Source organism: Salvia miltiorrhiza, chromosome 6 (assembly GCF_028751815.1).
Source record: "Salvia miltiorrhiza cultivar Shanhuang (shh) chromosome 6, IMPLAD_Smil_shh, whole genome shotgun sequence".
Taxonomy (NCBI): domain Eukaryota; kingdom Viridiplantae; phylum Streptophyta; class Magnoliopsida; order Lamiales; family Lamiaceae; genus Salvia; species Salvia miltiorrhiza.
In genome coordinates, this window is record NC_080392.1 from 11,775,868 (window position 1) to 11,791,314 (window position 15,447).

The window sequence follows — 15,447 nt, forward strand, 5'->3', positions numbered from 1 at the left end:
ATCTAATTTTTATCGAGATAAAATAAATAATAAAATTTATTAATTTAGATTATGTGTAAAGTTAATATTATATATATATATATATACTATTAATTATATTTCAAAATCTCTTAAATTTCATGCATTTACAATTATTTATCATATATATAAGGGCAAATTGCATGAAAATACCCCACTTTATACCAAAATCTGGTTTTTTGACAATCTTTTTTTTGTTGCAAAAATTTCAACTACCTTTCAATTTGTTGCAATGTCCGACCCGTTAAATTTTCCGGCCAAATTAAATCTGAGTTGGCAGCCGGAATGCCAACGTGGCATCAGAAATGCCAAATCACACCCACCCTCCCCTCCCACGTCACTCTCTCTCCCACGTCACCCTCTCTCTCTCTCTCTCCCCACCCTGTTTCTCCTTCACGGGGCAGCAAACCCTCACCCTCCTTCATCGACCTCCGCCGCCATCCCTCTTCCCCCACGATTTCCGCCGCCTCGCGCCCCTTCAAACCTTCCTCCTCCTTCATCAACCTCCGCCTCTTTTCCCATGATTTTCGCGCCCCTGCAAATCCTCATCATTTTGAGCGGGGAGACCCAAGAATCTGGGCGGATCTGGTGGAGGAAATGGAGGCCGCAACGGAGTGAGAGATGAGAGAGAGAGAGTGGCGGCCAATTTGAGCCAACACCAGCGGCTTCGGAGGGGTGGAGGAAGGGGAGGGTTCGTTGGCTGGAGAAAGATACGGCGGCGTCGGGGTGGAGGAAGAGAGAGAGAGAGAGGGTGACGTGGGAGGGGAGGGTGGGTGTGATTTGGCATTTCTGATGCCACGTTGGCATTCCGGCTGCCAACTCAGATTTAATTTGGCCGGAAAATTTAACGGGTCGGACATTGCAACAAATTGAAAGGTAGTTGAAATTTTTGCAACAAAAAAAAAGATTGTCAAAAAACCAGATTTTGGTATAAAGTGTGGTATTTTCATACAATTTGCCCTATATATAAATATATACTATATATATATATTTACTATTAATTATATTTATTAAAATTAATGAATCTTTATATAAAATGTAATAGTTAATTAATCTATATATAATATAAAAGAGCAGTTTAACGGTAAAATTTCACCGTCAATTCTTCTCTCTCCTATAAAAAAACTATATTCTCTCTCCCACAATCTATCCCACTATTTACTCATTAAATATCTATTAGTTAATCTATATATATATAACATGCACGAATTTTTTCTACAAAAATTTCTCTCTTTACTTTGCATATTTTGTTTTGATTCTTTTTTAAAATTCATCAACTTTTACTTAAAAAAAATATTATATATGGATGTTAAATTAAAGATAATGATAAGATCTTTAATTTGATGTAAAAATTATAAACAATAAATTTAAAATAAATAAATTATTATCATTTAAAGTCACAATTTTTTTCTCTCTCATCTTTCATCTATCCTCTCCTCTCTCCTACCTCCTTTCTTTGAATAACACGTTCAATTTTTTTTTTCTATTTCATTCCTTTTTTAATATTTATTTTATTTTATTTTTTATATTTTTGTTAGACATCATTTTTAATATTTTCTATTTCTTTTTTTTTTTTTGCTATAACAATTTAATGTAACTAAAAAGATTAGTCTTATATTTGTTCATTTTAGAACTCTATAGCTTAAAAATAAATTTTAAAGGTTGAAATTTATATTAATATAAATTTATAGATAATTAATTAATTAAATCTTAAAAAATTAATTTCAAATATGATTTAGATTTATTAAATTTTTGTATGAATTTTTATATTTCTTTATATTAACATATTTGTTATTATTATGTCTTAATTAAATTTAATATTAGATTGAGAATTGACAATCTATATAGTATATAAAAGAGAAGTTTTTCCCCTCCATGTTTTCCCTCTCTTTTTTCTCTCTTCTTCCACCAATTTTTTCACTTTTTTTTTGCTTTTTATGTTATTATATTTTATTTATTTTCTAAACGTCATCAAATTTGATTCGTGAAAAAATAATCATATGTATCTTAAATTCAATATAGTATAAAAATAATCAAAAACGAATTTAAAACGAATAAGTTATGAAAAGTATAAAATATTTTATTTTCTGTCTCTTCATTAAAAAATTATAACTTTGTATTTATGTTTGTGTGTGAAAATATTTATTATGATGTATAATACTATATAATAATATGCATAATGCAAATTTTCATTACACTTTGTATAAATTGAAAATTTATAATTTTATATTCAAGATTTTATTGAGTAATTGATCTTAATTATTATATTATATTTTTAGAACATATGTTGTATTTGTTTATATTTTATTTTTATTATTATTTTTATTTATTTATTTAAATTTATCGTTTGATTTCGATGTCCGTCGTGCATCGCACGATGTGACAGCCCTCATTCCCGGGAGAATAGGAAACATGCTACTTAATGGGATTTCTAGACTTTGCTAGGATAAAATAGGTGATATGTCTTTAGATTTGGGTGACACATTCATAATAAAGGAATTTCGGAATTGAAGGATAATAAATACAACAACTTAGATAGAAATTCTCCCAACCAGGATCAAAAGTTCGGAGGTCTGAAACAACAAGATAACACTTCAAACTAGACATACATATATGCGAGGTTCAGTTGCTAGAAATGCGATTGCCAAAAGAGTTCATAATAATTAGGCTAAGAATATTTAAAGAGTCAATCTCAAAAGATATCCACCTAAGTGAATATTATGGCAGCGGAATTTATTCTTGACATTCATTTGGGAATACAGCAACACCCTCCCTCAGCTTCGCACGACACCATCTGCCGCTCAACCTGCAAAAGGTTTTGAAAACAATTGCAGGGCTGAGTACTAGTATACTCAGTGGGTTTAGCCATTTGAAAACATTTGAAAAATCCGTTTAAAAGAATAATCCATGCTATGAACAGTATAACATAGAAATATTTGAAAGCATTCTATGCATACATAAAAATAAATTGTGGATCCATTTTCAGTCTTCTCTCTACTGGTGCTTCGCCTATAATGTGAACTTGTGGGAGCAGCCCACAGAGGTCCACTACCATGCATGTTTCAGAAATGGGAGCAGCCCAAGTCTGACAGTCCGAGGCAAGTGGGAGCAGCCCACAATACCCCCTTGTGTGTACACAATCCTAACCAGGGCGATCCAATCGCTACGCCGGCTAGGACCCGATCGTTAGAGAACATAGGAGCACTTTAAACAATAGAGAGATAAAATCATTTTAACATGGACATTCATTTGCATTTGCATAAAAACAATTTAGAGCTCAATAACTCAAAATATACATTGGAAAATAAAAACCCACCTCGATAGAACAAGCCTGTAGATAAAAGATGTACAATTCTCTTCTTGTAAAAGCAAAGCTAATTCCTTCTCTCAAGTGGACCTACAAGACAATCTAATCTTAATAGGTCTCAAAATATCGCATGAACTAACGATTCTACAAAGCTGCTAAATCTTAATATTCTGCGCCCGGATTTTCAAAACTCAATTGAAAATCTTAAAAAATCGAAATTATCAAAATACTTTTATTGCATTATTCACTATGCAAATTCATATCAAAAGTTAAAATCACATAAAGTAAATAATTACACAAATAATCAATCAAACTCAAATTATTCAAATTAACCAACTGATTAAGGACTTGACTAAATGATTTAAGTAAAACATGATTTAAAGAATGTAAATCAGCCCAACATCTTAACAAACATGCAGCCCAACTCTTTAATTAAATCAGGCCCAACTTGAATTAAAAGTACAGGCCCAAATTATAAACAAACAAGCCCAAAATTCCATAAGTCAAACTCCCCCTTATTTCTCCCTCTTTACGTCTCCCCTCTCTCTCTCACCAAAACCAGAACACACCCCTTTCTCCTCCTCTCTCCGCCATCTCTCTCTCACCAGCTGCCTCGCCACTTCTCCATCGCCGGCGACAACAGCGATGTCGCCGCCGCCCTCACTTTTCCCCCTCTCCATTTTCCCCATCTTGCTTCTCTTTCTCTCTTTCTCTCAAATACCCAAATTCTGAAATCCCTAAATCTGCAAATCTACCCTTCCCATCTTTTTTTTTTTTTTTTTTTTTTCTCGGCTGGACGGCCAACGGCGAAGGACCACCGCCGCCAGCCACCTCCTACTCACCCTCTCAGACCCTCCCTTATCTTTCTATCGGCCGACGGACAGCAGGAGTTTCAGACCACCACCGCCGCCGTTCGCAACTGCCGACTCTATCCCGCCTCCCCTCCTTCTCTCCTTCTATCCGCGATGACAGCCACGCCGGCGACAACAGCAGTAACCGCGCCGCCGCGGTGACCACAGCAGCACCGCTGCCTTCGCTCCCCCCTGCCCTGACTCGCCTCGACTTGACTCCCACATCAACAACACATAGCGAAAGATTACAGAAAATACATGTAAGGCTCAATTAGTCCATAGACATTCTGTAAACTTGTTTTCTTTTTCATGTGCAGTTTCTGTAACAACCATATGTACATAAAAAAAAAGCAAGATATGATCTTTATTCATGTATGCTAATCATCTTTTATGAATGTCCTGTTTGATTGTAAATAAAGAATGGTTATTATGCTTTTGTGTGTGGTGTATGAACATGATTGTTTGTTGAGAAGAAGTGTACTGGGGCAAACCTTAATGAGGAGTTCTGTTATGAAGTAAATTTTGAGGGCTGTGATTTTGAGCTACGAACTGTCGCCTGCTACTCTTGGTGAGAAGATGGGATTTTGAGTTGTGTGTTGGGTGAAGAGTTAAGCTGCTTCGTGTGTGATCGAAAGGGCGAGAATGGCTAAAATTTATAGGGGAAACTGGCAGGAAGAAGAAGACGTGGAAGTACCCCTATCATGCATTAAAACTAACTACTGATGATCATGCAATGTGTCAATTCTACTGCCCCAAGTAAAAGATTAAAAACTCATGCAAAAACTCAAGATATATATATATATATATATATATATATATTCGGTCCACTTAAAGATATAGTGGGCTTCTTAAATAAGTGATCCTTTGCAAATTGTTTACAAAGCCCAACATCAAAATAATTTATTGAGATAGAAAATATAAGCACATTGCCTTCAAATAATTTGATAAAATCTATTATTAAAAGGAATACTTTTTCGAAAAGAAATATAATAATTTATCCGGGCGAGAATCTACTTATTCTAAGTTCAAGTATTCTCGTGAAATCCTATTAAGAAGAAATCGGGGTATTACACACGAATGGGCGTATACTAGTTAATAAATAATGTAGAATATATATGATAAATCATTGTAAATGTATGAAATTTTAGAGATTTTGAAATAAAATAATTCTAAACATGCCACGTAGGATAACTATTATAAAGAAGATTATTTGGAAGAAGGTGTTCAATGTACATACTCATAAATGGTAACAATAAGGTGTTCAAGAAGGTGTATGAAATTTTAGAGATTTTTGTTTGTGCTTATGGCGACGGCGTCTAACCGGCTGTGTAGCTTTGTTTCCTTTGGTTTGGGCTTGTTTTTGGTTGGCTTTTTGGCGACGGCGTCTCACCGGCCTTTTGCCTTCGTTCTGTTGTTTTTGTTGGGTGAGAGCCGGGATTGTTTGGGGACGATGGTTAGGCCGGAGTTCCGGAAACTTTCCCTTCCGCTCTTCCCCTCTTTTGCTTTCGTCTCTTAGACGGGTACCCTTTTCCCTTTTTACGGTTTTTCCCATTGGGTTTTTCGTGAAAAGGTTTTAATGAGGCTCGACCCTTAGTCTGCTTTTCTTATGCTTTCAAGGATTATCTTAGGTTTTTTCCTTTCTTTTTTCTAATAAAATTGCAATTTAATAATAAATGGTAACAATAATCTATTGTACTTGGACAAAATAATTTCTCCAATACTTGGCCAATATCATCTATGGTGAAAATTTAATATAAACATGTGGGTCGAGACTAAACACATGATCAATCGCTTCATGTCTAATTTCAAGTATGATTCTTTGAGGCACCCAATTTTTTTTTTTTTTTGAGAGGTTTTGGATTTAATTCTATCAGTATGTGGTGATATTTTCCCATTTTAGGTGGTGTTGTATATTCCAACAGCGTGTGATGTTGTATTCTGTCTGTTACGGTGTTGTTTGGTATTGAGGTCCCATACGTAGGGCGTTTTTCACCAACGTGTGGTGATGTTTTTCCATCGTTGGATAGTATTGAGGTCATGCCTACGTGCGAGTTGCATAATTGATTATATTCAGATATTTCTTATAATTTCAAAAAAATAATGATTATATCTCTTATTTAATCATGAAATCTCTACTACTCTACTGCAATTGTTTATTTTAATTAACTTCAATCTAGATCAAACTAATATATATATATATATATATATAATATATATATATATATATCATCAATTTTATGTATATTTAATTTAATTTTAATGAAATTTAATTTAAATCAATCTAGTACTTAATAAAATAATAAATTTATTCTGTAAATAAAATTAAATATAAAATATGTATTATCATTAATAATTCAAATAAAAAGATGAAATAAAGTAAGTAAAATTAAATATAAAAATAAAATTAAAATTTTAAATGATCATGACTTGTTCATTTTAAACCCTCTTTTACATATAATATATAAATTAAAACATTTGTCACAATCTTTAAATTAAGATACATATTGAATTTTTTTTCCTTTAACCAAGTAACATAATTTTGCAGAAAAGAAAAAAAAAGAGAAAAAAATATTGCATACAGATAAAATTTCATTTTATTCTAAACAAAAAAAATCAATTTAGTTTTATAATTAATTTAAACTTAATTTGTAATTAAAAATTCATGTTTTAATACTATAATAGTTCTAATTATTTAGTGCTTCAGGCAAGTCTGTGTGAAAGAATAATGGGTCTTTGGAGAGCCCAAACTGGGGCCTATGTTAGGGCCCATCTTATATCAGCCCAAACTATAATCCCTCACGCAGACGTTTAACTACGAAAATCACAAATTCCCAATTTCTAGGGTTTTAGTCTGGGGTTTACCTTTGCGTATCTATACTTGCATACTCATTGCTCCATTAGAAGATGAGGAAGCTGAAGTTTCACGAGAAGAAACTGCTAAAAAAGGTTAACTTTTTGGAATGGAAGAGAGAAGGTGGGCAGAGGGAAAACCTCGTAATGCATCGGTATCACGTCACAGGCAGAGACGATTACAAAAAGTAAATTTGAGAATCATTTATCAAATATCATGTATTCGGATCGGCGAAGAAATTATTCGATATTTTTTTTCTTTTTTTCTTTTAGGTATTCGCGTTTGTGTAGAACGGTGCAGAAGCTGGTCAGCATACTAAAACAGATGGATGCACGAGATCCTTATCGAATTGAGATGACTGATAACCTTCTTCAAAAGCTGTGAGTATGGGAATTCAGTTTTCGACCACCTCCGGATAAAAATATTTTGATTGTGTTGTTTTATGCTGTTCCAGAAATCGGTCTGTGTGATTCAGTCCTTGTTTTTTTATGCATAACGAGGGTGCAGTTCAATATGAATGTGCAAACTTGCTTCAAAATGCTAGGACTAACTAATTCTTTCGGTAAACTTGTGTGCCAACTCCGCTGTTGTTGAGAGACACCTTAAAGTTTAATTTATTATAACAACCATTCTTTAATGAGATTCCTTGCAATACTAGATCCTCTTGATACTTATACAGCCTACTTTCTCTCTAATTATTGGCCTCAAAGATGAATTCTTGTTTGCTACTTGATATAGGAAAAGTTATAGGAAACAATGAAAATTATTGAACATTATCAGGTTAATATGAGTGAAACAAGTATAAAAAACTGGCATTTAATTTGCATCCTCTAGTTTGGTAAGATAGCAAATATTATTGCAATAGTTTATTTGGTTTCATTTGGTTGATATAATAAATTATCCATCCAGAGAAACATGCAAAATGTCTTCTTTGAGAACTTTTCGTTACATACATGTGGAAGTTGATAATGTAAATAAGAAGCCATATACCTCATAAGTGGTAGCCAATTGCAGAGTAAAGTGAAGATGCTAATATTGCATAGATGAATTGCCTATGGGTACTTTTAACATGCTCACTGCATGTTTAGTATTTAATAAAATAATCCTGTATGATAAAGGTACTTATTCTTCTTATATATTGGAAGAGAGCTCGGATCCATTATCACTGTTTCTTTACACAATGCCTTTTAATTTCTTGTGTGCTGTAGCACATTTCAAATATAACTTGTGTTGTCTGTTGAGAAAATTAGTACTGCAGATTGGTTTAGATTTATGTTATTGGTGTCTTATTCATTGATGTTCTATCACTTTAGGTACAACATGGGCGTTATACCCTCTCGTAAAAGTTTGGCTTTGTGTGAGCGCCTTTCTGTATCATCCTTTTGCCGGTAAGTGAGCAAATGCAACACATATATGTGATGTTCTGTATGAATAAATGTCTTATTGAGTAATTACAACATACTATGCTCTGAAATTTTAATTGGTATAAGAAGTCAAATAATGCTAAATAGAAACTTCATACTACTATTTTCACTGTAAGAAGATAACGACCTTTCCAAATGCATCATGTCACAAGTATTCTATTGGAATCTTAAACTGCAAATGATGCTCTGCTACAGGTTTTTGCTTGTGATAAGCTGATTGAGTTTTGAATCTTGGTTTCTGATGGTTGAGTTTTAGTAAATAACAAGCGATTGCTTTTGGAATAGCACTAAGTTAACATACCTAATCTGCCAGTAGAAAGCTATCAAAAAGCAAAAGAAAATATTGATGATTCTAACGGTGCTTTCCTTGGTGTCTTCTTTCTTCAGACGTCGGCTTGCCACTGTCTTGGTTAGATTGAAGTTTGCAGAACACTTGAAAGAAGCAGTTACTTATATTGAACAAGGACATATTCGGGTTGGACCTGATACCATCACTGATCCAGCATTTCTTGTAACAAGAAATATGGAAGACTTTATAACATGGGTAGATACATCAAAGATAAGAAGGAAGGTCTTGGAGTACAATGATAAGTTGGATGACTATGATGCAATGAACTAAGTACTGCAAATAAGGCTGTGTAGACCTTCATGTAACTCATCGTTTGGCACTTTTTGATTTCCGAAGTACTGTATGTTCTGCCTTTGCGATTTTGTTGTTTTAGCTTCTTCCTTTTTTATGCCAAGCTGTTCCAATTGAAAAAATATTGTCGACCCATACTAGATATATGTATTGATAGAAGGTGATGTTTCTGACTTGTTTGTAAGATGCACAATCGAGAGGTAATTGAATTATTGATTTCCTTTTATATTCTCTTAAGACTTTTGAAGTACTGGAAATAGTTATTACTGTTTCGCCACCACATGTATTTCTTTTCCATGCTTTCTATTGATTATTTTGCAATATCGGGTTAACAAAATTTAAAAGAATCTTGATAACAGGTTTAATGCAGCTATTTTGTGTTGTTTTAGAATCGGGACATAAATCGTGGTAGGCAAATATTTCAAGAGCGCAAATGCTTTCTTTTCCATTAAATCTATCATCTTCATGTATTTTTTCATCAGTAACCAGAAAAACCAGTGGAAACCAACAAGTTCTGCTACTGTTAGCATATTAATTTGATGCTGTATGACTTATGATGAAGCATTATAGTACTGCTAAATCATTAGTCAGATTTTCCTACAAACATTGTTAATTCGGAATCTAATACTCTCTGGTGAAGACACTTTTAACAGGAAACAAAAACACTAGTAGAAAATGTGTAAAGTTGAAGGTCCAAAAGGTAGCGGGGTTTATTGCAAGTACGGCTATGCTATTATCATACATTGCATCTATGTTAACGCAGAATCATGGAGAGCTTGTTTCTGATAGTATAGAGACCTTAGCGGGAGGCACTCCAGGGAAACCAGGGGTTGGCTGGAAGGGAAACGGAGGCAGCTGGACTGGAGGCGGTGGTGGTGGAGACGGAGTTAAACCAGGAATAGGCGGCAGGTTGAACAAAGGAGGTGAATTGGGTGCAGGGAAAAGAGGAGGAAAAAGTGATGGCAAAGGGGATGGAAATACTGGAGGAATCGTAATAGGTGGTGACTGAAAAGGGTTTGGAGGTAATATATTTGGTAGGTTGAATGGATTTGGTGGAAATGGAGTGCCTGGCTGATTTTCCGATAACTTTGGTACATTGTTTGCAGCTTGCTTCTTAGGTACCACCGGTGGCAGAAATGGGATCCCGGGCAATGGCGGTAGGCGGGGAAGCTGTGGTAGAGGTGGCAGTCGAGGCAGCGGTGGGAGGAAGCTGCCAAAGGACGGTGGATCTTGAATTGGTGGTACAAATGCAGGATCATTAGGATTTGAAATTTGAGATAATTTCTTGAAACTATTGATGCTTGTCTTCTCATCACATACTTGTGGTTGTTTGAGTGGCCTGAATGTGAAAAATCCTGCAGAGAAAACATGTGTCCCATCTTTTCTTGACTTGAGATGAAGATTTGATGAAGTTGCAGAAGCTGCTACAGCACAATATGGTTTATTACTGCTGATTAATCTCACAGAACATCCTCTGATTTTCCTCGTATGTTTGCTGACAGGGAAAGGGAGGTGTACTTTGAATTCTCCATGGCTGTCTGTTTTCACTTGTTGCCGGAACCTCGTTCCTGATCCTGCGTCCTTGCATTCTACGGTGACTGATGCACCTGAGGCGCGGAGTATGTTAGAGGACCGGATTCGTCAGTAAGTAACATAGCTTTAAACATGACCTGAAATAAGAAATAGTGTTTTTGCATTTGAAAATTTGATGAAACTGAACCTGCAATCAAGTACTGGCTGGCTTTGGGTAGATTCTGCTGGAAACACGTGTCGCAGTAGACTGTCCCGACGATAACGGCAGATGACTTCTGATTATGAAGTTTAGATTCTGAATTGTTGATAGTTGCAAGACTTAGAAACATTATAGTCCAAAACCAATACATTCTTTAAAATGGTTGAAATGAGAATATTGAAGCAGGTGTAGATAAAATCTGTTTCCTTTATGTTTGTGTGTTTTTAGGGGTTGTCTGAGATGGGAAGTAGGAGTTTTGTTGAACCTTTTTATACTGGGAAAGAAGGAGGCTACTATTAATGTAATTCATGAAAAAACAAGTGAACTGCAAACTAGCAGCATTATTTCCTAGGTGAAGACGGACAGAGAGATCAACTTTAATGCGTAGAGATTATCTCTTTCTCTCTCTCTCTGTGTATATGTATATGTGTGTGTGATGTTTGATTATGTGTGTGTTTTGGGGGTGTTGTTCTTGGTTGAGAATTAGGTAAAGGGACAGTTAAGATCCCAGTTGGTTCACGAGAGTGTGCCTCAAAATTCATGAGCCTCTCTCAATTCACATTCCCTCAACTGAATTGGACAGAAGCGCCATTTGCATGGTTTTCCCATTACTTTCCTGCCTATATACATCAAGTGTTTTATCAATTACTACTACTTTTTTGTGATACCATTAATCTATCCAAAAAAAAAGTCACCTGTCTATTATACATTTATACTGCGCCTTTCAGAAAAATAGATATTATTGTCATTATTACAATTTTCTATAAATAATCAAAAATCCTTATCTTGTATATATAAGGATATAAATATGTTAAAACTTTCCGATATAAATACTCCCTTCGTTCTATAAAAAAGTATCACATTTTTCATTTTCGTTAATCCTATAGAAAAATAGCACACTTGACATCACTTTCTTTTACCCACAATCACGCATTTCCACATAACACATTATCTATCAACCTTTTCTTAAACTTGTGTCATCCCCAAGCGATATTTTTTTATTAGACGGAGGAAGTATAATAAATAAAGATAACATAAGCATATAAAATATTGTAGGAATATACATACTCATTGATACGAGTATCAAAAATTTAAAATTACACATTTAAGTAAAGACTCTTTCCCACGAGCAAGAGAGGATTATAAAATTCAACAAAGTTCTTAGATACTCTTATATATGACGCCTTACTTTTGTTTTGTCGCTTCACTTTCCCTTACTTAGGGCTTATGGCTGGCCAAAGTCCAGCCTCTTCTAGAAAGCTTTGCTTGATAGACGCTGTCTCAATCAAAGATTCAAACTATTATGTATTGGATAATGATTTTCATTGATATGTATTTTTCAATAAATAACGATTTTCATTGATATGGAAACCTCGACCGCGTATTCACTTGCACAAATTCATAGTCAGAAGCAAGATGTACATGAGATGAGGTGGTTGGTATGATCGTACAACAACAATGAGATGTTCTAGTGATGGCACCTTTTTCCCAAGAAAGTTTAAGCATCTCGATGTTTTATTTCCAATCAAATCGCCATTACTAACATCCAGTAGTAGATGATGTTTACGCGTTGCATTACCTTATGTTGAAGTCGTGGGTCTGCGATATTTATCATAAACTTAAAGGATGAAAATATTTGTAAAATTGAGAATAAAAATTGAAATGATCAATATATTTTGGGAGTTTATGTTCAGTGTCATAAACCATAATATATATGATGATGAATTTATTACATAATTCCTATTCTACTAGCCAATTACTGTCCATTTCATAATTAGTGTTGTCATAGCTGATAGAAACTCCAATGTCATCAACCTTCCAATATATGATTGCTCGACCCTTATCTCGGAATGAATCGTAAACAATTACATTAGCAAATTCAACCCCTCCGCCTCGGCTAAATTCACAAGTAAAATCGATGCTTTTGTTTGGCACGTTCAAATCGTATGTCTCGCCCTTTTTCAAAGTATAGTGCATTTCCCCATTTTCAACATGAAATTTGAGATCGATCGGATACTTCCCGTTAGTCACTGCGCTAATCACGTGAATCGTAGGTGTCACAACGTTGCCTTGGATTTCAATGGCGCCGGCTAACATCAAGAGCATCCCCAAAAACAACAATTTCAGTGCCATTGTTGTTTATTGCAGTGTGGTTTTGAGCTATGTTTTGTTGGAATTTATAGAAGAAATTATGTAGAGTGAGTCAGTTACACAAATAATGAATGAGTGATTAATGGCATGAACGCAAATAAATTAAGGATACTAATGCTGGAGATTCAAACATGTGTTTTACTTACCCAAAAAAAGAAAGAATGAATGACCAATTAATGGGTGTCTCGGCATGTATAACGTGAAAATTTACGATTACACTAGTCTATGTTAATTTTTAAAAGACAAAAAATGTGAATGTCTCTATGACTAACGCTTTACTAGGGCTGGAAAAATATACCGAAAACTCGGTATACCGGTCATACCGTACTGTAAAATACCGAATTTAAGGTATATCGATTTTTTTGGTAAGGTATGATACCGTACCGAAGATTTACGGTAAGGTAAAGGTATGGATTTTTCAGATACCGGGGTATACCGGTGTATACCGATACCGCGGTATATACCGAAAAAATCAATAAATACCGTATTAAAGGTATATACCGGAACACGGTATGATACCGTATTACTGGTATACCGAATATTACTGTATATACCGGTGATGCGGTATCATACCTTATTCCGGTATACCTTAATATTCAGTATATACCGGTAATAAGGTACAATACCTTATTCTGATATACCGCAGTTGTCCGTATATATTGGTATACCGAAAATCACGGTATATATCGTATCAAAATCTATAGTTTTAAAATATATAATATATATTTTTATGTTTATATTTTTAAAAGTATTTATAAATTTTATAAAATGATGTATATAATCTATATTATGTGAATATATACAATTGTACATGAATTTATAAATATCATCAAATGATACAAAAACAAATAAAATACAGTATATAGTATAAGTGATACAATAAAATAAAATTGTTTATTTTGATATTATAGTATAGTTATAATATATAACTAAAATTATTGTTTTACAATAGATTATACATCTAACTTATAATAGCTACATATATAATAGCATAGTTATAATATTAGTATTATATTATAAATAATATTACGTCCAACATATAAATTATATGTAACTTATAACATCTATATAATTTACTATATATTACATGAATGCATACAAGTATGCGAATATAAATATCATCAAATGATATAAAAGTGAATAAAATATAATATAGTATGTAAGTTATATCAATATACTGTGTTATGATATCAATATAAATAATTTATACTATATTAAATTATATAACTTACATACTATATTATATTTTATTCACTTTTATATCATTTGATGATATTTATATTTTCATACTTGTATGCATTCATGTAATATATAGTAAATTATATAGATGTTATAAGTTACATATAGTTTATGATTTAATATAATTGAATTATTTATATTGATATTGTAACACAATTATAATATAATATTTGAATTTGCTTTTGTTGAAGTTTAATTGATGAGACTTGAGATGTAGACAATGTTAATTTTGTTATTTTGTGTATTATATGAATAATTTTCTTAAACAAATTACATCTAACTTACAACATTAATACAACTTATTATATAATATATGAACATGTAAGTACGAGATTATAGATATAATCAAATAATATAAGTATCTTATAATTATATGATAGTGTTGTTTATATTAATATATATATATATATATATATATATATAATAACATAGTTTTATTATCATAATCATGTGACGTGAGTTACATAGTTATATTGTATAGTATATATAATTATGATTATTTTTCTAAACTAAATTATACCCAACTTATAACATAAATATAATTTACTATATAATTTATGAATATATAAGTATGAGACTATAAATATGATAAAATTATATACTTCCATGAGTTATACAATTTGATATAACTATTATGTCATTATTATATTTGTTAAATATTATTCATTATCTAAACATGTTTTAAATAAATAAGTTATCAATTTTTTACCGTATTAAATTTTTTCGATTTCGGTAATACCGATTATTTTGGTATACCGTTAAAGTGCGGTATACCGTGAAAGTACGGTATACCGAAATTCGGTAAGGTATACCGAAATAAAGGTACGGTAAAGGTTTTGTATATTCTCCATACCGTACTTAAAGTATACCGAACTAAGGTATACCGTATGTAAAGGTAAGGTAAATATATGAATTTTCTCCATACCGGAGGTAAAGGTAAGGTATAAGGTATGGTTGATTTAATAAGGTATACCGTACCATGCCACCCCTACGCTTGACGACGGAAGTTTCCTTCGACTGTCTAATAACGGAAATGATTATTTATAATTTATAGTTTGCATTTTCAGCAATTTTTAGTTTGTAGCTTCAACTTTGATTTATTTTTTAGTAATATTCTGAACTTTGAGATCACAGATTCACAATCATACCGGTGGAAATAGATATTCTTTGCAGAAATTACACTTTAATGATTAATCCATCCATCTCATTACAAATGTCCCACTTCCCATAATGG

The 15,447-nt window shown here is 33.0% G+C and overlaps 2 protein-coding genes and 1 long non-coding RNA gene across 5 annotated transcripts; 1 reads left to right on the forward strand and 2 right to left on the reverse strand.

Moving 5' to 3' along the window:
• Window positions 1-2,506: 2,506 nt before the first annotated feature.
• Window positions 2,507-4,893, reverse strand: LOC130988679 (uncharacterized). Of its 2 annotated transcripts, none has more exons than XR_009090168.1 (3): window positions 4,668-4,893; window positions 3,335-3,415; window positions 2,507-2,824 (listed from the first exon to the last, which is right to left on the reverse strand). It is a non-coding gene; the product is annotated as an uncharacterized LOC130988679 (long non-coding RNA). The 2 variants fall into 2 exon arrangements; XR_009090169.1 differs by having other exon boundaries at window positions 2,507-3,222.
• Window positions 4,894-6,932: 2,039 nt separating this feature from the next.
• LOC130988681 (uncharacterized) lies at window positions 6,933-9,317 on the forward strand. The gene is made up of 4 exons (XM_057912590.1): window positions 6,933-7,214; window positions 7,300-7,407; window positions 8,341-8,415; window positions 8,839-9,317. The coding sequence occupies exons 1-4, from the start codon at window positions 7,081-7,083 to the stop codon at window positions 9,068-9,070; spliced, it is 549 nt and encodes a 182-aa protein (XP_057768573.1). The 5' UTR covers window positions 6,933-7,080; the 3' UTR covers window positions 9,071-9,317.
• Window positions 9,318-9,510: 193 nt separating this feature from the next.
• On the reverse strand, window positions 9,511-11,283 carry LOC130988680 (proline-rich extensin-like protein EPR1). 2 transcript variants are annotated; one of them, XM_057912589.1, is made up of 2 exons: window positions 10,812-11,283; window positions 9,511-10,689 (listed from the first exon to the last, which is right to left on the reverse strand). In XM_057912589.1, exons 1-2 carry the CDS (start codon window positions 10,972-10,974, stop codon window positions 9,857-9,859), a joined length of 996 nt encoding a protein of 331 aa, XP_057768572.1. In that variant the 5' UTR covers window positions 10,975-11,283; the 3' UTR covers window positions 9,511-9,856. The 2 variants fall into 2 exon arrangements, with proteins under 2 accessions (XP_057768572.1, XP_057768571.1); XM_057912588.1 differs by having other exon boundaries at window positions 9,511-10,698; window positions 10,812-11,277.
• Between the last annotated feature and the right edge of the window lie 4,164 nt (window positions 11,284-15,447).